This window comes from Eutrigla gurnardus (genome assembly GCF_963514095.1).
Source record: "Eutrigla gurnardus genome assembly, chromosome: 23".
In the NCBI taxonomy this organism is placed as follows: Eukaryota; Metazoa; Chordata; class Actinopteri; order Perciformes; family Triglidae; genus Eutrigla; species Eutrigla gurnardus.
The window spans coordinates 13,915,270-13,938,583 of record NC_139934.1 but is presented as its reverse complement, the minus strand read 5'-3'; the positions used below and the strand labels follow the sequence as shown (position 1 = coordinate 13,938,583).

The window sequence follows — 23,314 nt, the reverse complement described above, 5'->3', positions numbered from 1 at the left end:
GACTTGCGCTAGCCATAGCATAAACGAACTCGGCAACTAGAAGAACTGAATGAAATTTCTTGAAAACGTCTCCAGATGTCTCGAACACACCGGCTCACTTGGAAAATAGGTCTTATGTCCAAAATTCCGAACCATCCCTTTACTTGATAATGACAAGCACATATTAGCTCAAATATTAGCTTTGTTTTTTACTAAAGTTGTCAATTAAATGGAAAGAAATACACAGTACTTTTCATTTGTCAAGTAATTAATTCACAGTCTGGGCTTCATCAAATATTGATGTCACAATGAAATGGCTTTTTGTGAGGAGCCAGTATCTGCAATGTTACACATTTCCTGTTGAAATAAAACAGGAATAGAATATTTAAGTTGATGATGAGAATGTCTGCCTCCCCCTCCCCCCCCCAATATGTCACATCACAAATATTGAGTGACGAATGGTCAGTATTAATATTTCACTATAATATCTTGTGACATTTGACCCTCTTTTTAGATTTTACCCTCTTTCATACGTTTTCATGGGACTAGTTATGATGCATTATAAATGAATCCATCACACGTACTGTATATTTTAGTCTCTCAACAGAAAACAAGTTCTTGTCCCATAACTGGGAAGTTTTCTTGTATTCTTATATTTTCCATTCAGATCTCACTGATTTGAAACTTTGTCATGTAGGTTCCGTTAAAATGAACTAATGATGGTTTTTCACATCCTGCTGTTCTTTTTGTTGTCTTGGCAAAACATGTCTCTTTAGAGCACAGCCTCTCTTTGACTGCGTGAAACTCTTGTTCAGTCAGTTTCACAGCGATAAATGGTTAAAATGTGTCCTCACTGTGAATCTGGGAAACTGTTCTCCTCTCAGTCCCACAGAGATAAAACGGATTCTCTGCAGATGTAGATGCTTGTTCATGAGAAGTCAAGTGCTCACGGCTAACGAAGAAGAGTTGTAACACAGGAACAGCTGTTGGATGATAAGGCATTGATGTTCATGTGAAATGCATGGGAGGTAAAAAAGCTGAGTTAGATGATAATAATCATAACTTTATTTATGTAGCGCTATTTAAAACAAAATTGATATACTGTTTTGTTTTTAAAAAAACCCAACACCAATCATGGAACCAGGCTGATGATAAAACAGTGTATAAAGTGTATTTATGTGGTTATTTACTCTGAATGTTAGTGTTCCCTTTGCAAAGAAGAAACTCCGTCTCTTTTTCACAGTTAATATAATAATAATATATACAGTATATACCGAGAGGTTGGAAGGAGAAGTTTCTAAAATGCTACATTTCTACGTATATCTGTGCTTTTGCTTTTTAATAAGTATAGCAACGAATCTAGAAACACATTCAGTCAATTTCCTTGTTACAAGCATAGTCTCTTTTTCGGAAAACAAAATGCTGAATTAGGTAATTAGTTCGTTTTTTGGTTTGAAGGTTCAATTTTGCAGTTAACCTGTTCATTTGACTGTCTTCTGACACCATCGCCAGGTGAAGTGATGACTCACTTTGACACTGTAATCTGTGGCTTCAAGTTCTATGTTTATCTTTCCAGCCTGTTTTTCACCGCTTTCAGTTTGACATTGTGGATAGAACATTTAACAAAAATGAGATGTTTATTGAGGGAGTTCGTTGGCAGTGTGGGCTCCATGCTAGCTCTGACAAGTATCATTCGGGGCTGAGCCAAGTGCACGGCTGTAAATTCTTTACTTTCCAGGTGCTTGAGAGCCTCAAGGCTTCCCACGACTGCTGCTGCACAACCTCACCCAGAAACTTTCACCGAGACATCTCCTTGCATCTAGAATGTTGATTTCTAAACAATCCATTAAACAGCCATTACCAAAGAGGCCCGAAATGTCTTGCTGGTTATTATCTGCCTCATCCAATTCCTCATGCTTGCTTTTTCTAAGAAAATAAACCCAGAGCTTTTTTTATTCTGCCTTCCTTCTTCCGTGAGAGTCAGCCTCCCACGCTGCATGATTCCCTTTGCTAAGAAGATACACAGTCTCCTTCACATTCTTGCTCCCCACATTGAGCGCACGTTGCAAAATCACTCCTACACACAAACGGACTAAACATACTGGCAGCCTTCAAAACCCCCTCTTGGCAAAGCGTGTGAGGCAAAACAGGCTGGTGGGATCAAATGAGATAACTGTTTAACTGTTAAACAGTTTATCAGAATTAAAAAACACTAATATCAACTCATTTTGAATCAAAATGGGAAGTTGTACAGCACTGACTGCAAATTCCAACACATTGATGGTAAAATATATATATGCCTAACAGAGTGGGTGTTCTTCATAACTAGTATAACCAGCATGCACTTGGGCCCGTCGTAACTACCTACCTCACTGGCATATTGGCCGATTGGTGACATTGGAAACGTACTAGTAGTTCAGTTTAGCCACAAAATGGCTTGGTTAGTAAAAAAAACAAAAACATCATGATTTGGCTTTCTAATGACATTGAAACAAAACAATAACCCAATAAAAAAAACTTGAATCAAATAGGACGTGAACTGCAGTCTCCTGGGGTTAGACCCTGTTTTTTTTTACCTGTCCACCACATCGACCTCCTTGTGTAGACTTCTAACAAACTGCTTCCCTTGGAATGTAATTCACATGCAGGTTCATTCAAATATGATTTATGTATTTATTTATCATTATTTAGAGCAGGCCTCACTGGGCCGACACGTTGTCTAAGAAACTCAAACTTTTCATCAATGACTGTCATTCTCAACAACACGTTTATTCCTTCTCCCTCAGTGTGAGACTCCATCAAACAGGCTGATGGACTATAAGAGGCTAAACAAAGGCTTTGTATGTGAGAAGCAGAAATGTCTCCCAGGCTGCAGAAGGGGGAGGTCGGGTAAGCTGAAGTGGACTGGCCGGAGGACGGGGAGGGGGTGAGGAGGGGGAGGAGGACCGCAGGGATTCATGAAACCACCGTAGAGGGTTCAGATGACCGATCCGCGCCGCACGCGAGAAGGACCGGCCACGAGTCGGGTTTAGTTCCCGGCGAGTTGAACCAAACGCGGCGGAGTTTAGCGCGCCGTGGCCTCGTGCCGGACTCCGCTGGACGGCGTCTGCAGGTCCGATATCACCGGAGACCCGCGGGGCTTTGTTTGAGAACTGCTCTGCTGTCAGTTTTTTACGACACCGTCCACGTCGACGACGCTTCGGAGCCAGGTGAGTCCACCTCATGTGTTTAAAGGCGAGACAGCAGCCAGAATGCATCGCTGCAGGCTGCGTGATTCCTTTAGAAACCAATCTCAACATTCAACACGGAGAAGAGGAATGCCAAATATGGAGCAGAATCTTTACTGGGAAATAATAATAAAAAAATGATTCCAGCTGTAGAATATTTAAATGAAATATTACCATCAATAAGTTAATTATATTAAACAACAACGAATAAACTCAATACGATTTTAAATTATTTATATAAAATAAAAAAGCATCTTATGTTGGGAGTTAAATGGACTGTCCACCCCCAAATACCAAAATAGAATACAAGTGCATATTTTTCCTCTTAACCGTAGAACTGTTTATCTGTCTAGATAGATTTGGTGTGAGTTGCCGAGTCTAATATAATATGACTATATTGCTCAAAGCACCCAAAAAGCAAAATCTTTATAAACCTCAACAACAACAACACAACTCCTTTTCAGAAACTATTCTACTCAAGATAACCACAGACCTGTTTGTGAGCACTCTCATGTAAAAACGATGGCTGAAAGAAAGTAGTTCCTGCACGAAACTGGATTTTCTATATTTTGGTGCTTTGAGCACCACAAGTCCAGAGAGCCAGTAGTCCCAGTATGCAACTTGCTCTGCAACTCAAACCAAAACCATAGACTGATAAACAGCACAGCAGCCAAAAGGGAACTAACGTAGTTTGGATTTTTCGGCTTGAACTGTCTCTTTAATGTTTGGCCGAAAGGAAGAGATTATGATTATGGTTGAAAACAATAGACTACCATCACCAGCAAACCTCGTGGTTATTAACTGCACATACACTCACTGCAGATAGCAGAACACCATTCCTGTCATGTGTTGCAGTAATATAGGCCGACATAAGAGGTGTTTTGTTTTGAAAGCGTGGCAGGAAGTGGGTGTGAGGGTTCTCTGTTGCATTCAGGCGGTTTACTCTGTTAATCACTGGTCTCCTGTTAATTAGGGCACATTAGAAGACTTACACGCATCCTCTTAAGAAATGTATTGTCCCTCTCAACAACATATGAGATCATAGCTGTCAGTGCCGTGCATGACTTGCCTGCCTGGTATATTCTCAACTACACGGAGTCGGCTTATTGTCTTGGTATTTGGTCCAACTGTTCGGGGTAATCTTGTTTGACTGATCCTGTGGCATTAACCCGGCCTGACTGGGCCAGGTTAATGCCAGTAGTCCAGGTTACTGGATGAGAGCACCAGAGGGGGGTACCATCGCAGGAATGGCTCAGCATGTTAGGATTTATCACCGGGAACACGCTCGCAGTGGCGTACAAACCGTTTGGGTTTTCCAGATACAAATAGAGTTATATAAGATAAAATATAAAATATTAGATAAAAAAGCTAAGAGACACAGCTTGTCACTTAAAGGAGGATAGCGGTTTTACTACCTTAAAGGTCAGCCCACCTTAAGTGTTCCTGAGCAGCCAGAGTTGTTTTTTTATCGACACATAAACTACACACACTACACCGCAACATTCACAGCTGTAACACCATCAGACCGTCTCTCTCTCTCTCTCTCTCTCTCTCTATCTATCTGATGTGGTGGAGACTCACTAGACTGTCTGTTTAGCTTCATACACCTGCTGATAGATGATGATTTAACATGTTTGTTCTTCAGGTTATTATTGCAGCTTATTACAGTAACGGTGCGGTTTTATTGGAGTAGTTTTATGAGGCTGCGTGTTCATTAGTGCTCCATGTTATTGACAGCCCTGATAGAAACACAAATATGACATTACTGAGAACATTGCACATTCATATAAAATGTATTCCTTAAAGAATAGTTCCAAAAGCTTATGTATAATGTAACTGATACATTTAATCCAAACCCATGACCTTGACGTTGCACCTACTGTATATTAAAGGAACAGTGTGCAGGATTTAGGGGGATTTATTAGCAGAAATTAAACATAATATTTATAACTTTGTTTTCATTGCCGTACAATCACCAGAAAGAATGTTTTTTGTTAGCTTAGAATGAGCACTTGGAACTTTTTTTCTTTTGGAGGTTTCTAACAGAGTGAAATGACCCTGAAGTATCAACCGTGATAAGAGTTGTTTGAGTTCTCTAAATACTAAGCAAGTACTTCAATGTTTCCTTTCTTATCTCCTTTAGCACAGGAAGCACTTAACCATTATTTTCATACACACACACACTCATGGGATTCATATCTTTGGAACATTGTAGTTTCGCCATGGCTGAACCGCATCAACCATCTGCTGTCACGTTATCATTGTGTAGCTCTATAAAGGTGCAGTCGGATTCTCTGATTCTCTCCTTGACCTTGAGGTGTTTTCTACCGAGGTCAAAAACAAAGGGTTAGGAAGCAACGTTACAACGTCCTTTTTTGACGTTTCGACCGCAGCCGTGGAGCGGGTTGTCTTCACGGAGTGTTGCACTGTTTCTACAGTCGCCTCGAACAGACAAACCAAAATGCACTGTGTTGTAGTAATGCATTGTTCCTCTAGGCGTTGCTGTCTCACCTGTTTGCTACGATGGCAGGTTCCAGATATTACTCCCTGGAGAAACAAGCTATGTCTTATGATAGCTCCATTATGTGTACTGCTTACATGATTTAGGGCTGTGGAGATCAATGCAATAGGCCACTCATGCTAACATTATTCTTTTAGTACCATCAACACCCCACCTAGTCACAAGGTACCGTTCAAAGACCACGGCATCTTGTATGTTGCATTTACGTGAACCTAGACGGGTCACTGAGGTACATCAAACAGCACAACTCGAAGGAAACAAACAACTTCATGGATTAACTGAGCAAATGTGAAAAATGAGAACAAAAAAAACACCATGGGTCCATCTAAAAGTTAAAGTGTGTAGGTTGGGATGCAGGATTTGACAGTGTGTGTTTATCAAAATCTAAATCAATCCTATACATTAAAGTAATTGTAGTGTAGTTTGAAATGCGTGTGGGTTTGTCTATTGGTTTGTGCAGCTATATCTTCTTTCAATAATGCATAAATGCTACGTATATGTGGTGAGACATCTTTTACCCTGCGTTACTACAACATCCCTGTGGACCTCCATGACTTCTGACATGCTCATCATGACGCCTCAAAATCACTAAGCTGACCATGAACTTGACTATTGAATGAATTATTATGTGACCATCCTTGTGCTTAAACATTTTCATGTGATATTGCCATCAGCTCTATGCTTTCACATGTGTTTCAATAGATGTAGCAAATCCCAAGTACTAACAAATAACAATATTGTTTTATTAATCACTGTGAAAAAATGTTTAATTAAAAAAAAACAAAAGACAAACTAACAAACAACCAAAATGCTGGCCCCTTAATGATCAAAATGTGGTATATTTCAGTGATGGGTGGTCATTTTGGAGTATGAAGTTCCACAGCAGAGCAGGAAAGGGAGTTTCAAAAGACTGAAATGTAGGATGGGGGTTATAACCTGGGGCCTCATCATTTTTCTTTATTAAAGTGTGGAAGAGGCCCGCTGCATGGTCCATGCACAGGCAACATAGCAAACCCCAGCAACTAATTAAGACCTGATGCGTGTGTGTTTGTGTGTGTGTGTCCGCAGCCCACAGCTCCTCGTTAATGACTTGCTTGTCTGCGGTAGGTAAACGCTTCCTGCTCCACTTCCTCCAAAAACACGACAATCAGATAGTAAATGTATTAAATGATAAGAACAAGGAGGCGCAAGGAAATGAACCATTAGAGAGTAAAGGGAGAGGCCGGAGTAATAAGTAATAAGTTGTTCTACAAAACACAAAAAAAGTTGGTCTGTCATAAATGTGTGTGTGGCACCAACCCGGGTCTCACTGCCAACTTTCATGCTGCACCCTCATTAGTAGACAGGCACAGCAGCTGACGATGAATAAAGAGCGAGATAGTCCAAACAGGGCGGCTGGGTCAAACAAACACAGGACTTTGGTCCAGCAAACCGTTGTTCGTGTCCGGTGTAAAACGAGACGAAACGTTGACATTTTGTCTCGTTGGTTATTAGAAAGTCGTTAGTCTCGTTTGTCACTTGCTGGTCACATGACTCGTTAGCACCAACCACACTCTTTTAATTTGAAAAGACACTATGCGTGCAACCCCCGTGCCCCTGCAGTCGTCCAGTGCCTCATGCTTTTGACAGTTTTCTGGGCCATGGTGGTAAGGTGGAGGAGGCGAGGAGGGGGGAGGCGGGGGGAGGCCGGTCAGGAGCAGCTGGTGCTGTGCTCCTTAACAAAGGCTGCAGTTAACCGATTAGAGGCTTTACCTCTAAATTTAGAACCAGAGCTGCTGCACACACACTGGCTCTGCATCGATACTGATCGGGATTGTGTCTTAAGTTGTTGCATTAAAGTGAACTGCTTTGTTCACGTTGCATTGATTGATTTTGAAGCGATGAAGCTTGCACACAATTTTACCACTCTAAATATACAAGCATTAACTTAAACACACGGGGGAGAAAACCCCTCACTTGCCACTACCAGGGTTTACATAGGGACAAGAACTCTGTGCCAAACTTTAGAAGGTGGTAGGAACCAGGCTTGTATACTGGGTGTAGGATGTGGTATTTAATTCTCACCAAAGTCTAGGCTTAATACAGTCCTGCAATAACCACAGATACTGGACACTAAGAGGTGGACGTAGTCATTAGGAGAAAAATAACGAGAAGAAACACACAAACATTAATGATGATCAGTATGTTAAAATTAAATTTCTTCATGGCGAGAGTTATTCTCATGGCAATAACACTTTGATGATTGATAATGTTTAAAATGCTCACATGAAAAAGATATTTATGGACACATTCTGACCTTTCAGCGCTCTTGGCAACGAGTCCTGGCGTCGGACGCCCGACTCAAGGACATTCAGAGACTTTTCCCAAAGCCACTGTCGCTGTCTGCTGCAGGTGGTTCCTCATTATTTAGGTCGAGGTTAGTCATTTTATAAATATAGCCTGTCATTGACGTGAGATTCTATCCTTAGAGCCTCCGATTTTCACCACAACCATTAATTGTGTGCACTCTTTCTCTATATTCAGTTCTGTTCTTCGTCCTGTAGGAAATAGACCATTGGCTGCTGATGAGTGGCTCCTGATGTTGTTTGATTTTATATGAAAGAATAACCAGAGAGTTTAGTGCTGGTGTCTCATCAGACCGTGGAATATTTGAATAATATGTGACTCGTTGAATTCCAGACAAATTTGATTGGTCCCATTTAGATTCAAATAGTTAATATAGCAGCTTTAGGGCGTGGCTACCTCCTGATTGACAAAGGTTGACATCATGATGATTACGTCCACTTCTTCAATACAGTCTAGTTTTCCCAGCAGTGCAGCATTTAGTGACTCTATTGAAAGCCATTTCCCCCCCAGTACATTCTCAGTCACATGGTACATCAACGTCCAATTCTGAATATTTTAATGAAAAGTTTATAACGTAATGAGAATTAAGTTGTAAATAAAACGTGTAATATTATAATATAACAATAACGTAATTTGACAGGTAAAAATATAATGTTAATGTTGGGAAGGAAGTTATCTGATTTAATATGGTTGACTTCTAGTATATTAGCACCCAGGGTTATGAATACATCACCCTAGACACCCCAACAGATCTGAACTTACAATGATGGTGTTGAATGAATTCCAGCCACAGGCTCCTGGTCTCTGAGCAGCAGTGAGTCGTTGGTGGACGAGGTTGACATGTTTTAACAGCTGCAGCAGTGTGAGATTACTGAACGGCAGCAGCGGTGACCTGCAGAGCTCAACTACACTTGTCGACTCTGCTGGGAGCAAAAACCTCTCAGGGGGACGAAGCGCACCGCACAGAGATGTGAATACATGTTACAGCTGAAAGCCTTCCAGCTCTCTGAACCAATCAAGTTTGGAAGCTGTCCAGTGGTGGAAGTAGTTACTTACAGTAAAAGTACTCCATTACAAATTCAATCCCTGCGTTGAAAATACTGAGTACAGAAAGTTGTAAGTATCATAATGGGCCGTGGGACTGATTTAGAGGAGAAACGCTGTCGTGGATCAGCTGACAACTCATTTCGATCTGAAACAAGAACACTGATTCATGGCTCATTGTTATTTATTAACATTACATTAGCTATATAAAGATATAGCGGGGTAATATCTACCTTAGCGGAGATGAAGTCGCTCTCAAGGCCGCTGTTTTACACTGCGCTCATATGGCGGTTACAGCTGATAACGCTGTCCCAACCAACATCGTCGTCATGGCAGCGTAGCGCCCGCCCTCCTTTTCCCCCTGAAGTTAACAGTGTTGTGTTCACACCAAACACCAAGCAAATTTTTCACTCAGTCCTACTGCAGAGAAAGTCAATGCAAAAATGTGAATAGATGTGAATGATGCAAATTTTCTTATTTGCGCCAGTTGAAATATTTCAGTGTTGAGATCCTCCTCCTTTCTTCCCTGAAAAGAACTGCATCCATCACACTGTATATTCAAACCAGAACCACCTTTATTGGCCAGGCATGTGTGTACAAACACAAAATCTGACTCCCACAGTAATCTGCATTTGTACATACATTCATAGATTTACATTGCTGTGTAGTTTAAAGATGCTTTAATTTTTAATGTGCAGTTGGTAAACCCATCATTCCTGAGTCTACGCCTCCATACAGCACAGCAGACGGTATGAGGATCTTCAATTGTTGCTTTGTTTATCGGGCCACATGTGTCAGATTTGAACGTCACATTGAGAGTGTGGGTCCAGATGTAATGTCCACATCTGGACTATGCTTTCATATAGGGGAAACATTTGTTCTCTGGATGCCTTTCTGTCAGCATCACGACTGACGTCAGATTCAGAAAACCTGGTCTGTCAATGTAGCCGAGGTGAAACTAACCATACTGGAAATAGCGCCAGTTTACCTTCAAAATAAAAGCACCAAATGTCCTTTCCTCCAAGTCACCTTCAGTAGGCATTTAGCATTTTCCAACACAATCACATAGCTGACGGTGAAGAGGCTTTTCTTAAATGACCAGAACATCTACCTGCAAAGTTAAAAATATAATTCAACATTAATTGAGTCATTGTCAAAATTAGTTAGGTGGATGGATGGGAAATTGGTCTCACAGCCTCAGTTAGGTCTGGTCCACTGTGTAGGCTATATCAACAGCTGGTCACACAGTTTCACTTCTGTTGTCTCATTTATGCTGCTTGTGTGAGTGCAAGTTTAATGAAAATAACATTGACTTTAAAAAAGTATTACATTCATAAATTTAAAATATACCCCAAAACTATTTATTTAGTGTTTCTCACTCTTGATGACACATTTGTTTCATATTACTGTACACTGAACTTTGGGACACAATGTAAAGATATTTGGGCTCTGGCAACATTTGCAGTTATTTTACTATATTATTATTAAAAAGGACAGCCACAGAGGGCAAACTTTGAGGATATTAAAAAACTGTACACATGGTGATTATAATTAATAAGCTGATCCATTCTTGTTCTTTCTTTATTAACTAAATATTAAATAACTAAAAGCTTCAACATCGCTCGTTAAGTATCTGATTCCTGATGATTTAACTACAATTCTGAACTGAAAAAAGATGGAGACTTTGTTATATTTTCCAGTCCTTTGGCTGACAGGACTCATTGGTTGTGAAATTGTGACTTCACCCGTTGCTTTGTGGACTAAAGTTTTTGAAGCCTCAAGTTCGGCATTTTGGCCGTCACCATCTTGTATTTTTGTGGCCAGTGGAAGGAAGTGACCATATTTGTACTGTGGAGGAGCGACAGATGGATCTGATGAACACAAGCAGCAGTCTATTTGACTCTTAAAGGACCATCATTTACTAAATGAACATCATGCTGTATTGAAGAAGACTTGAAACTAGAGATTGAGACCATAAACTTCCATACAATCAGAGAGGAGTCGTCCCCCCGATGGCCAGTAGAGAGAACGCAAGTTTACGGCACCTCAGCTTTGGCTTCACTTTCCAGAGGTTTCCCTGCTGGAATCCTGCCATCATGGTTTTATTTTGCAAGCGCCCGGCCGGAAGTACTCTCCCACTCTCTCTCTCTCTTCACACTCTGCTGCTCACAGTGTGTGTCGGCCGACAGCAGAATAAAAACCTTAGAGCCCTCGGTGCACATACAGAGAATCTGGTAGGAGCCTCGAACAGGACCGAAGCCGCTATCAGCATCCTAAAGACTGATCCGGGCTCCGTGCGGGGCCGCTCCGGCTCCATGGCCTGATCTGGACCCGGCGGCGGATCCGCTGCAGCCGAAGCCTTCGAGATGCTCCGAGCTCTCTTCAGCAGCCGCACAACAACAGCGTCACCGATACCGGTCCGGGGACACGATGCTTTTCCGACGGAGAGCCAGGTAACGTTAGCATGCTAGCGGAGAGCCGTGAGGGGGAGAGAGGGAGAGGGGGGGAGAAGGGAGTCGGGTAACGTTCCGGCCGCCGGGATGCAGTGATTGCGGGGAGTAAAAGGTGGCGCTGCGCTGTGATCCTGCGGGGAAAGGTGTGGGTGGAGAGGCGGCTTCAAAGGCCTTTCTCTCAACGTTTTCTTTTTTTTTGTGTTCAAACCATCTGTGAGGTTTATTCGTGTCCAGCGCGCGCGTGCGCGTGCGAACGAAATCTGTGATGTGTAACTGAAGGCGTCTTTGTGTTGTGGTGGAGACGGCGGCGGTGGAGGCGGTGTGGGTGGTGGCCGCTGCCCGCTCCTCTGCTATTATTGTACACTCCTACAGCCGATCTGCTGAGACCTTCTCCCTCTGCCCTCCACGTGCTCATAACACATGTTTAATATTATATCGGGTCTGTCACTAATTATTACCACGAGGTCACAGTTAAGACAGAGTGTGTGCATGTATTTATTGTTATGAGACGTCTCCATCACCCACCACCTTGTGTCTCTTATTACCACAGGAAAGTTATTTCCATCACCCTTTAAAACACATTATGACACAATTTCACACATTATAGCACCAGTAAAAAATTACATTGTGAATGAATCTGTTTATAAGTTTATAAAAATAATGAAATGTCAGAATTTAGTGAAAAAGTCAATTAATCAACCCGTTTAAGGAATATATGAAAAACATCATAGCCTAGTTTGAGACTACAGCTAATGATTAAGCTTGGTTAGGTATTGTGGATTCTTTATTGTAATGTTAATATAGCTATTTTTGTTTTCAAATATTAAACAGACTCCTTCAGCTGAATATTTTCCCAACATAAAGACAAACAGTATTTACATCCAAGCAGCACAAAACTGTAATCCCGAAGGAAGAACTAGCACGGCTGTTTCTTCAGATATGGATGAGAGGTCACGTTTGCAACACTTTTGCAACACAAACTGTTTGTCAGTTTTAGACATTCTTGGCAGAGATAGGCTGAGACCTTTAATTTTCGATTCAGCTATAATTTCTTACCAAAAGGTCAGTGAAGCACATTTACAAGCTGAAGCTTCAAACCCACATGAATTAATGCACAGGAAGGCAGTTCATTTTTGGCTTTATTGGGCAAAAACAAAATCCATAATGACCTTTCAGCGTATTGCAGTTTAAGTGGTCTGAGGGAAAACTGGGCTTCTGCCCCTCCTCTTGGCTGTTTTAAGGCTCTATAAAAACCAGCCGGTGGCCAATCACAGGTGGTTTCAGAGAGAGGGCGTTCCTATTGGCTGCTCTACAAATGCAGCCGCATGTCCACGTCCCTTCAGATGGTGAAAGCCTGACTCAATACTGGAAACCCTGCAGGAAAAGTTGCTGTTCCAGCTCTGGCAACAACTGCCTGCACTGCAAAACAAGGAAGAGGGAAATGTCAAAGAGAGAGTCTGACATTATCGGCCAGAACACTAAACCCCCACCATTTTCTCTTCATTTCTCTAGTTTAGCCGTTAGCTAACCGTAACCTAAATGCTATCTTACAGCTAGCTAAGCAGCAGAATAAACTATTAGCAGCACTTTCTATCCATGTAACTAATAGATTAGCCTTCTGCTAACCTTCATGCAGAAGCTCAAACTATTAAAAATGTCTCTCCATCTCTAATAGTTTAGCCTTCTGCATGATGCTAGCAGAAGGCTAAACTATTAGCAGCATTTTCTATCCACCTAACTAATAGGTTAGCCTTCTACATTGCCGTTAGCCTAAGGCTAAACTATTAGCTGCATTTTCCCTCCATCTCTGTGGAGCTTTGCTGTTATTGTAGTTAGCTAGAGAAAGAGAAAAGAAGAAGTCATCCAAAATGGTTTTACAGGAAAGAAGACACAATGCTATTGTCTCTCAATATATAACATCAGGATATATGATAATATACAATATGCTATAAGATTATTAACAAATTCTTGCCCAATGACGCCAATCTGCCTACCACCATATTTTCTAATTTGACAAATAATTGTATTTTTTTTAGACACAGGCTGATGGTGGTTGTCTGTTGAGCAATAAATAAAAAGGTGGTTGAATCCGTGTGTGTTTAAGCGTCTTATTGTGGAGGCGGGAGCGGGCAGACAGACCGCTCGCTACGACGGCGTTTTACTGGGACTGTAAGTTTACACTGCGGTATTCAGACGCACAAACGTGGTCTCCCACTCACTTGTTCAGTTCTCCACCACCGAGTACAAGAACGCAGTTGTTCAGTGTTACATTAGCAGGGACTCTCTGAGGCTTTGACATTACTTGATTTGATGCTGCAAATTGTACGAGGGGGGGAAAAAATAGACGTTTGTCACAATGCTGTAAATTCAATATTACCATAAATTCCTGTTCATTGATTTGCAGCCTCGGCCACAATGACCTTACACAGTCTCTTCCTCATCACTCTCCGGCCTGGGGCTCGCGGGCATGTTCGCGTGTGCACGTCATTTGCATACTCAGCTTTGATTGGACGGTTATTTTCTCCCCTTTGCCACTACGTTGCTGTGCATTGACGTTATTTAAAATGAAGTGGTTATTTCTATTGAGGCAAGACAATATATGCGAAGGAACAAATTGGAACCATCAGCAGACATGTTGATCAGAAAATTCAATTTGGAACAAACATTATTGGTATTTATGCAGCAGGCCGTGTCGTCTGGATGTTTTCAGGCTGCTTTCCTCACTCTGATGATGATGATGATGATGCCTTAGTCATGTTTACTTTATGACTCATCCAAATCTCTCTATCCCCCTTTTCGCCTCCCCCTCCCCTACCTCCCCCACCCTCCTGTCTTTTTATATGACATCATCCCTTTTGGCCCCCCTCCTCCACCTCATAACATCATCTCTCCTTCATCATCCATCTATGCCTTTGTCCCTCCATCCCTCATTCCACTCTGCTTCTCTCATTTCCTTCCCTCCTTCTTCACCCCCCTTATACTTATTCCATTCCACCGCCCATCCTCCACTCCCTTCTCTATGACCCCTCATTTACTTGTATCTCTCCACCGCTTTCTCCCATCCATCCATCCATCCATCCATCCATCCATCCATCCATCCTGACCTCTGCCCCCCCCTCCTCCCAGGATGTTGCGGTGGCTGGTTTGTGGTCGGGTGGGTCCAGTTTGGATGTGGAAAGCGCTGCTGCTCTTTGTTGCCATTGGCATTGCTGGCCAGCTGTTGGGGGTCATCTTCAACAAGAGGTATCTATTTAATTTATTATATATTTATATAATATTTACTTTTTAAAAATTTATTTAAGCTTTAGTTGTAGTTTCAGATGTATCTTTAGCCTTACAGTGTAGTCACACTAGACACGGGACATATGAACGTGTCATGTCATGATTATGCTGCCAAAATAATTGTGATTCACGATATCATCCTGACAATCATCAAAATATACTTTCATTTTTAAAATGGCACTAAAACAAAATGGTATTACTTTACATTTTTAAGAAACAAATATATGTATTGCGTCACAGATAAGACATCTTTTTCTTTAGTGAACATCTTTTTTTAGTGGACAACAATCATATCATCTTAAATGAGACAATCATGAATATATCATGCATAAATAAAGGATGCATTTAAAAATGTTAAACGTCAAAGGCCAAATGCCTACAGGGGCATCCACAGACTCAACTGCTTTCAGTGCGTGTTTGCCACTGAAACAGTTGTGTGTTTGTACACTTCAGTTTATTGTGCGATGGAGGCACACGGTGGATGAACCCCAGCAGCCGACTGTCTGCTCACCATGTGACAGCAGCGACCACAGGAAGCACACTGAGGAACTAGAGAGTCCCCCTCGATCACAGGACTCATCTTTCCCGTACAAAGAAAGTGTTGTGCTGACGGACGAGCATGTCCATGATATAAGTTAGTTACAGTAAGTGTGTCTTACTTTAACGCCTGTATCTTCTTCTCCTCCGTGGTTTTTGTTAATCTTCCACCTCAGCATACGTTGGCGATCACAGTGATCTAAAGAGTTGGGAATGAACCGTGGTGTTAAACATTCACTCATTCTTGGCGAATTTGGCTTCACTTCACACCCTTAAATCCACAGAGAATGAGCTGTTTGCAGCCGTTGTCGGCTGGAGGAAGAACATCTAGAAAGATGCTCAAATCTTGTCGACACACGACCGGAAAATGAGCTCTCAGCAACGCCAGATATGAAATATTTATCTGGCAAATTGAAACAAGCTGAGATATTCAGCCGCGTCACGTTAAGATAACACGCACTTTGAAGAAGTTTGTGAGTTTATCTCATATCTGGTACCAGATATGTGAGTTTATCTCATATCTGTTACCAGATACGTGGTTTCGGTGTTTGCGCTGCAGAAAGTAAGACCATAATACTGCAGTTATTTATTAACCCTCAAGGAGGCTCCGACTTGACTTTGACCGGCTCTCCTTGTGGCATGCAGGGCCTCTTCGAAGGTCTCCATTTAATATCGCTTCTCCTCGAAACATCTGGGTCCAAGGGCCCAGGGGGAGGTTCGGGTTTCAGACCCTCTGTCTGTCGGTCAACAACAGGCTTTTCAAAGAATGTGCCCTCCACCTGACCTCATGCACTAGACGGATGCCAGATTTTTGAGTGGAATGCCAATATTGATATTTTCAATAATAGATTTGGCTCTTATATGCTCTTTTATTGTGGCGTCAGTCTCTACTACACATTCTCCTGCAAACCCCCTCTCCAAAAAGCATTTCAGATTTTTACAGTAGATTCCAGAAAAATATAATCTAATATTCATAACTATGTTTTTCTTAGTGTATAATGGAACTAAGAATTGTTCGCTTAGCATTAAGTCTTCATATGTAACTAGGGGGCAGGACGTCTTCACGGAGCCCAGACAAACCCAACACTGGCATCTAGAGAGAGTCCTTTCATCATTCTACGTTACCCGAAGGCCACAAAGGGAGGGGTGTCCAAGCGTGTTAACATGCCTAACATCGTAAAAGCTGCTTAGTTCAAATTAAAGCTACATTTATTGATTTTTTTGGCCACTTGGAGCTTCAAAGCAAGCAAAATTGTTATATAACACAATTAAATCACCTTATTGTTCCATTTAAAATGTTAGCAAACAGTCATTGAAGGATTTTCGCCATCAACCTTTTAACATCAGAAGTCTCAGAATCCAGTTTGTGTGTAAATGACCCATCTTCTTCTTCATACCTCAGATGTTTGCGTGGAAACATCACACACAACACGCCCATTTCACACATAGGCTCTGTCTCGGATACAGTCTATGGCAGGAACACTAAACATGTGATTCTCCCTCCCCTTCCCCCTGTCCTCCAGCAGCGTCCAGACTGCTGGCCGCTCCATCTTCTCGTCCCCTGATGCTCAGGGGCCCCCGCTGGGTCCCTGCCAGCCCCACACCCACATCATGTTCCTCAAGACCCACAAGACGGCCAGCAGCACCGTGCTGAACATGCTGTACCGCTTCGGGGAGGAGCGCGACCTCCGCTTCGCCCTGCCGCTGGGCTACCAGCTGGGCTACCCGCTGCCCTTCAATGCTCACAGGGTCAAAGGTTACCGCGGTCCCAGAGCCGTGGAGTTCCACATCATGGGCAATCACATGAGATTTAATAAGCCCGAGGTGAGTTATTCAGAAGTGGAACGATGATACTGTTCTGTAGTGATGTTCATACATTTTTACTTTAAAGTGCTCTAAGATGAAAAAAGCTGAATATTCAGTCAGTTTTAGAGTTTTACATTTACATGTTTCTATCCACAGCTTCCTTATAATGTTAGACTCGTGATATTTGATCTTTTATGACCTCATAAAACATAATACATCTTGAATTGAGAGTTAGAGAGTCTTCTAATTGAGTATGAATATGAAACAACTTGTGGTGGAGGTCAGGAAAGCAATAACATCTTGTTTCTGTCTATGTGTGACCACTAGAATAATGAATGCACTTTCTCTAATGCATATACAGTTAATCAGTTTGACCAAAACCATCTGACATCCAGTGAACTTGGGATCTGTTTACCATGAAAAATGTGAAATGGTTGGTTTTAATGCATATCTTAACCACTTTGTAACATTTTTAAACAATTTTATATTACGACACTCTGGTTGCCTCGCTGGAGTTGCCTCAGACACTACAGTTACAGTGAACACTGAATGGACATCCACATAAAAGGTGTTCTAACTGTAAGTTCTCCTTTTCTGTGTCTCAGGTGGAGAAGGTGATGCCTGCAGACACGTTCTACTTCTCCATCATCAGGAACCCGGTGGGTCTGGCCGAGTCCTCCTTTGCCTATTATAAAGAGGTCGCGCCTGCCTTTAGGAAAGCCAAAAGCTTGGGCGACTTCGCTGACGACCCGAGGAAATACTACGACCCTCGTCTCCGCAACAACCACTACGCCCGCAACCTGCTGCTGTTCGACTTTGGCATCGACCACAATGCCAATTTCTCGGCGGCGCTGGCTCAGCACGCCGAGGACATGATCCGCCGAGCCTTCCAGCTGATTCTGGTGTCCGAGTACTTTGACCAGTCCATGATCCTGCTGAGACACGCCCTCTGCTGGCCGCTGGACGCCGTCGTCTCGTTCAGCCTCAACGCTCGGCAGCAGAAGCCCAGCGCCAGTGGGGGGTTGAGCGGGAGCTGGATGGGCAAAGCAGCGGCGGCGGCGGCGGCGGCCGGTGCTCGAGGGGGGCGCGTGCAAGCCAAGATGCTGACCAATATCACGGAGGAACAGCGGGAGAAGCTGCGGCAGTGGAACGCCTTAGACTGGCACTTATACCAATCCCTCAACCGGACCTTCTGGGAAGAAATCAACCGCTTCGGTCACGCCCAGATGGAGGAGGAAGTAGCTCTTCTCAGGATGCGGCGGGACGACCTGGCCCGGGTTTGTCTCAGGGACGGCGGGAAGCCCGTGGAGGCGTACCGGATCCGGGACAAAAACATCCGCCCGTACCAGAGTGGACTGGTGAAGATCCTCGGCTACGAGCTCCAGCCGGGGCTGGACAACGCCACCAGGACGGCCTGCCTGAGGATGATCAGGCCCGAGATCCAGTACAAGGACGTGCTGGATGCGAAGCAGTTCCCACGGGCTCTGACGGCCCAAGCCCAGCCGGGACAACAGAGCCAGGGCTTGATGGCGGCGGCCGGCGCCTCTCTTTTGAGACAAGACTCGCCCAGGACAGCAGAGAGGCTGGCGGGGGGGGAGGCTGGGGGGAGGACAGTGGAGGAGGGGGAGAGAGACTGGGATGGAAGCCGCTTAACGAGGAGGAACCAGACTCTGATCGGAGGGCAAGATAAAGGAAGATTGAGATGAGGTCCGAGGTGAGTCTTGCTCCTGAATCCGGTACAGGCGGACTAATGACACCTGAGTTACACGTGAGAAAACACGAAACCGCTCCTTCTTTGCACTTCCACTCTTTAGTTGTTTGCTTGCTTTTCTTAAAAAAAAAAAGGGTCTTTGCTTTTATTTGGTGGAATTCTTGTGGACTACTTGACCCTTGACCTCTGAGAGCCCGGGAAGTTTCAGTAACACGTCGAATGGAGGAAGTAAACGGACCGAGCGTTTTTATAAGGAGGAGCACTCTCAAGTGCCGTTGGCAGGTACCGTTGCAGTTTATTTATAGACCACGGAAGCCTGTTTTAGTCCCTGTTCATATTAATCCTTTTAAAGGTTACCAATTTTTCACGTTGTCCTTGGTGCACATGCTGGAAACTTTTCAATGTAAGGGTACATTCAGCCCTGGTTTTTGCCTCTCGCGCACTACCATTACATGGAGCTCAACAGTCTATACCTGGTGATCACACACACACACACACACACACACACACACACACACACACACCAGTTGTATCTGTATTTATTGATCAAAACAAAGATGGCAGCTGGAAATGTCACATTTCCCAGCTCAGTGTAAAACATTTTAAATATTTATTGTCTTAAATCGATGTTCCTTTCAATTATTCTATATTTTCCTACAAAACAATGCATTTATGTTGTATATAATGTACAAAACGAGCACCTGAACAAGGGAGCAGTTTCAACTTGGAATATGGGTACAAAAAAAATCATATTTTTTTATCATGCAATGGACTGAATTTGTTTTCCTTCGTAGTGATGATGCTAAATGTTTTTAATCCGACTTCTGGGTTTTTCAAAGCGTGCTTTGCTCTGTGAGGCTGAAGTAAAGGTAATACATGAGAGGCACAAACTGGGCTCGGTGTATGTACACAACACTACTTCCCCATCGCTGACATGGCTTATGAAGTCAGTACAGGCTGGTACGTACAGGTATTCTTTCTCTGTTAGTTCAGCTCCAGAGTCTAGAACCACTAACCTTCTCACATGTCTCTTTAATAATACAAGAGGGGGAAAAGGATCCGAGACCTGCTGTGCTCCCGGTCTGCAGGAGGCTGGTTAATCAGCGTCTTGGGCACATTCCTTTCCTTCCACTATCTGCTGAAATATCTAACGTGCCCGACACACGCAGACGTTACCACGGAGACCCAATTATTTTGTCATGATGTCAGGTATTGAAAATGAAGTTGATAACAGTGTGGGCCAAAATAAATGTGAAAGGAAGCAGCTGCATTTTGACAGTGAGTCTTTATGATGACCTCAGCTCCCTGGAGTTCCTCCCAGATTAACTGTTACAAGTCACAAGCAACAAGCAGCAGGTATTTGGGGAATTTGCTGTGAGGTCAGACGGGTCAGTCAGTCTGGTCACGGACTTAAAACAGAAAAAAAATCAAATGGATCAACTGATCCACAAAAGCCATTCATAAGTGATTCAAAAACACGCCCAACAAAGAAAAGTATGTATAAACAACGTGTATCTAAGAAATACAAAAGTGTAATTTTAGGCCATTTAAAGTAAAAATAAATAAATAAATAACATGACGGAGCTGGGGGAGAAAGAAAAGCCGGGATTAAAATAGTAAATTCATGAGAAGAAATTTAGCCATCTTTCTATGTTATTTGAGGAACATAATTTTATCTTCATGTCCGACCTTTTGTTTTATTTTGCCAATGGGTTATCAGATGGATCCTATAGATTGCCGTTTCCGAATAGTGGAAGTGCCTTAAACTTGCGTTCTTCAAAATGTCTTATTCAGCGTACGGTTGCCCTTAGCTCCGCCCTCACGCCACAAAAACCAAGATGGCGACGGCCAAAATGCCAAAGTCAAGGCTTCAAAACCGTAGTCCACAAACCGATGGGTGTCGTCACTGTGACGACGTCCACGTCTTATAAATAGTATGACGGACGACTCCTGAGATTTCCTTTGTGTTCTTTCTGTTTATGAACATTTATGAATTCTAATATAATTCATATTCTGCTCAGTGTTTAACCGACCAGGTAAATCCGACCCTTTCTTTTCTCGTCAGACTTGAATCTCAGAGAATATACAAATTCTCATAAATCCTGCAGGTGAAAAAAACATCAAACAGCATCTCAGACTGGAAAACTGTTCGTGTTAATGTAACGATTCAAATATGATCACATCCATAACAAAGGCAGGTTCTCACTTGGCGATGTCGCTCGTTCCTGCAGTCCGACAGCACAACATTTCGACATCCATCAAAACGTGCCCGACTGGTTTCCCCGGATGGTTGTTGTTGTTTTAAAAACTATGAAACACATCAGTGAACCTCACAGTTGCGTGTAGTTCATTCATTTGGATGTGTGAGCACACATCACTACAAGGAGTGGGTGGAAGTAAGCTGTTGATGTTATCAGGGCAAGAGATAGACATTGAGGAAGTGTCATCTAAAACATAAATAGAGGGGAAATTACTGATTACTGAATTACTGGAATTCAAATGACAGCCTGGTTCTGAACAACTTGCAGTGTAGTGTTTGAAACAAGCCTATTAGCGAAGACATGACCCAACCTACTCTGCCTCTGATTGGCTCACCCTGGTGTTCTTACACCAACTCACTCTTAATGCAAAAACCAAACCAACCTAATGAAGGCATCGGCTGACGGTGTGACTGGCTGGTTTTAGGAAGTAAGGCTCATCACCTACTCCAACAGCCAATCAGCTCCTAGGGAAGTCAAAACCGTCAGCTGGTTTAAACAACAGAATTAACAGCTGACAAATCTGAAGCTTGTGTGGAAACAGGCTAAACCATAGGATCCGTATGATGGATGATATAAAACATCAAGTCTCAAATGCTGCTGCACCGAGCGTTTGTTTTGATCTCTGTACCTCCACAAGCCCATGGTTAGTTGCTGCTTGTGTGCACAACAGGATACCACAAATGCACTTTTCTTATTCCGTGGTTATTCCGCTCCCTCGGTGATCCCGTGGCGAGGACCGGACCTGTCTGACTGCACGTCAGAACATTGCAAGCGGTTGCTAGTTTTTGCGACCCTCGTGTGCAACGTTAAAGGAGGCTGCTCCTAAAGCAAAGTGAATTATATGTTTAAAATCAAATAAGAGCCTGCTCTCCCCGTCATTAAACATGAAACACTTTGCAGCTTGGTGTTGTGACCGGCATTATAAGCTGGTTGCCGTGCTGCAGGAGACTAGCGCCTCGCTAGCTGCCGTGGGACTGGGGAGCAGACTGCCAGCGCGCTTCAAAGTGAGACGGCCGTCTGCTGCGGTTTCCACTTTCAGCTGTCAGTCTTTCCTGTGACATTGAAAAACAGCAACACCAAGTAGTGAGACGGTGCGGTCAGGCCATTTCAGAGTGATGTTTAGAGGAATACTTTGCACATACGAGCGTCCCGCCAAGGAAGCCGTGCCTGATCACAATCTCCAGTATTGTTTATTCATATTTTGTTAGTGGCACTTATCTCGGAACAGATGTCACAGCTTGGAGGAGCTACAGTTGACATGAGTGTTGATTTAGAGTGCTGATATGTGAAAATAAGTACTCTCTATGGCCATGATATCCATCTAGTGTCATACAGATCATAGTCCATAAAGTAATCAACACAGCAAGTGTCATTTATATGTAAGAACATATTTGCCGACATCAAGTAAGGGAAAACCCACCGTCGCTCCACATGATACGTGGTTCAGACACAGTTGGCGGTATGATTGTGAGTTTGACCGATGAGTCCCAAACAAAGAGTTAATCCACAGAACAGCAGAGCGTATTCTCTGTCCTGGCCAGTGTGAACGGTGTCACCTTCCAGCGCTCGGCCTTCTGGGAGAGGTTGGGTGTCCTGCTTTGTGTTTTCATGGCTGCCTCCTCTGTTCCCTCCAGTCAAAAGGAGATTGTTCAGCTTAGTTTCGACGCCGAGTCAAAGGGATGATAAAGACTTAACTAAGATTTGAAATGAAAGGGACCTGTGTTCGTTCATGGTCCCTCCTTCCAGGCAAACATTTATTCCACTATAATCTGAAACCCAATTTGCGGACAATTCGCTTCTGTTATAATCCATCGTTACAGTGGCCTTTATCTGGGAAATGGAGCCGAACCAAACCCAGATCCAAGACTATCTCACCCATTTCATTCATCATTAGACATGGGGCGATATGAAAACTTCATGTCACCAAAATCCTCCCAAAATATTTGCAATTCTCAATATTATGCATCTTATCATCAAAATAAGGTTAAAAATCTTAAAATGCCAGCAAAGGATACTGGTAATTCCCTGCGATCAACTTGTTATGAAGGTTTCTTTTTATTGCGACAAAATCCTATATTCTCACATCCATTCTCATAATAAAATGTAATATGGGACAAATTACCGAGTGAGGTCTTTCCATTAAAGTC

At 43.0% G+C, this 23,314-nt stretch overlaps 2 protein-coding genes across 3 annotated transcripts in view; both read left to right on the top strand.

Annotated features, from left to right (window-relative positions):
* Positions 1-23,314, top strand: part of vgf (VGF nerve growth factor inducible) — a 150,876-nt gene that overhangs the window by 44,730 nt on the left and 82,832 nt on the right. The window lies entirely within an intron of this gene.
* On the top strand, positions 2,967-22,492 carry gal3st4 (galactose-3-O-sulfotransferase 4). Of its 2 annotated transcripts, none has more exons than XM_084002984.1 (4): positions 2,967-3,188; positions 14,697-14,813; positions 16,913-17,213; positions 17,801-22,492. In XM_084002984.1, exons 2-4 carry the CDS (start codon positions 14,698-14,700, stop codon positions 18,899-18,901), a joined length of 1,518 nt encoding a protein of 505 aa, XP_083859110.1. In that variant the 5' UTR covers positions 2,967-3,188; position 14,697; the 3' UTR covers positions 18,902-22,492. The 2 variants fall into 2 exon arrangements, with proteins under 2 accessions (XP_083859110.1, XP_083859109.1); XM_084002983.1 differs by lacking the exon at positions 2,967-3,188 and adding an exon at positions 11,310-11,570.

Bases quoted from the DNA above. Each gene is read 5' to 3' on its own strand.
- gal3st4 (XM_084002983.1), top strand. From the start codon at position 11,548: ATGCTTTTCCGACGGAGAGCCAG. The intron at 14,814-16,912 runs GTATCTATTTAA...CCTGTCCTCCAG, and splicing joins GGGGTCATCTTCAACAAGAG to CAGCGTCCAGACTGCTGGCC. The intron at 17,214-17,800 runs GTGAGTTATTCA...TCTGTGTCTCAG, and splicing joins TGAGATTTAATAAGCCCGAG to GTGGAGAAGGTGATGCCTGC.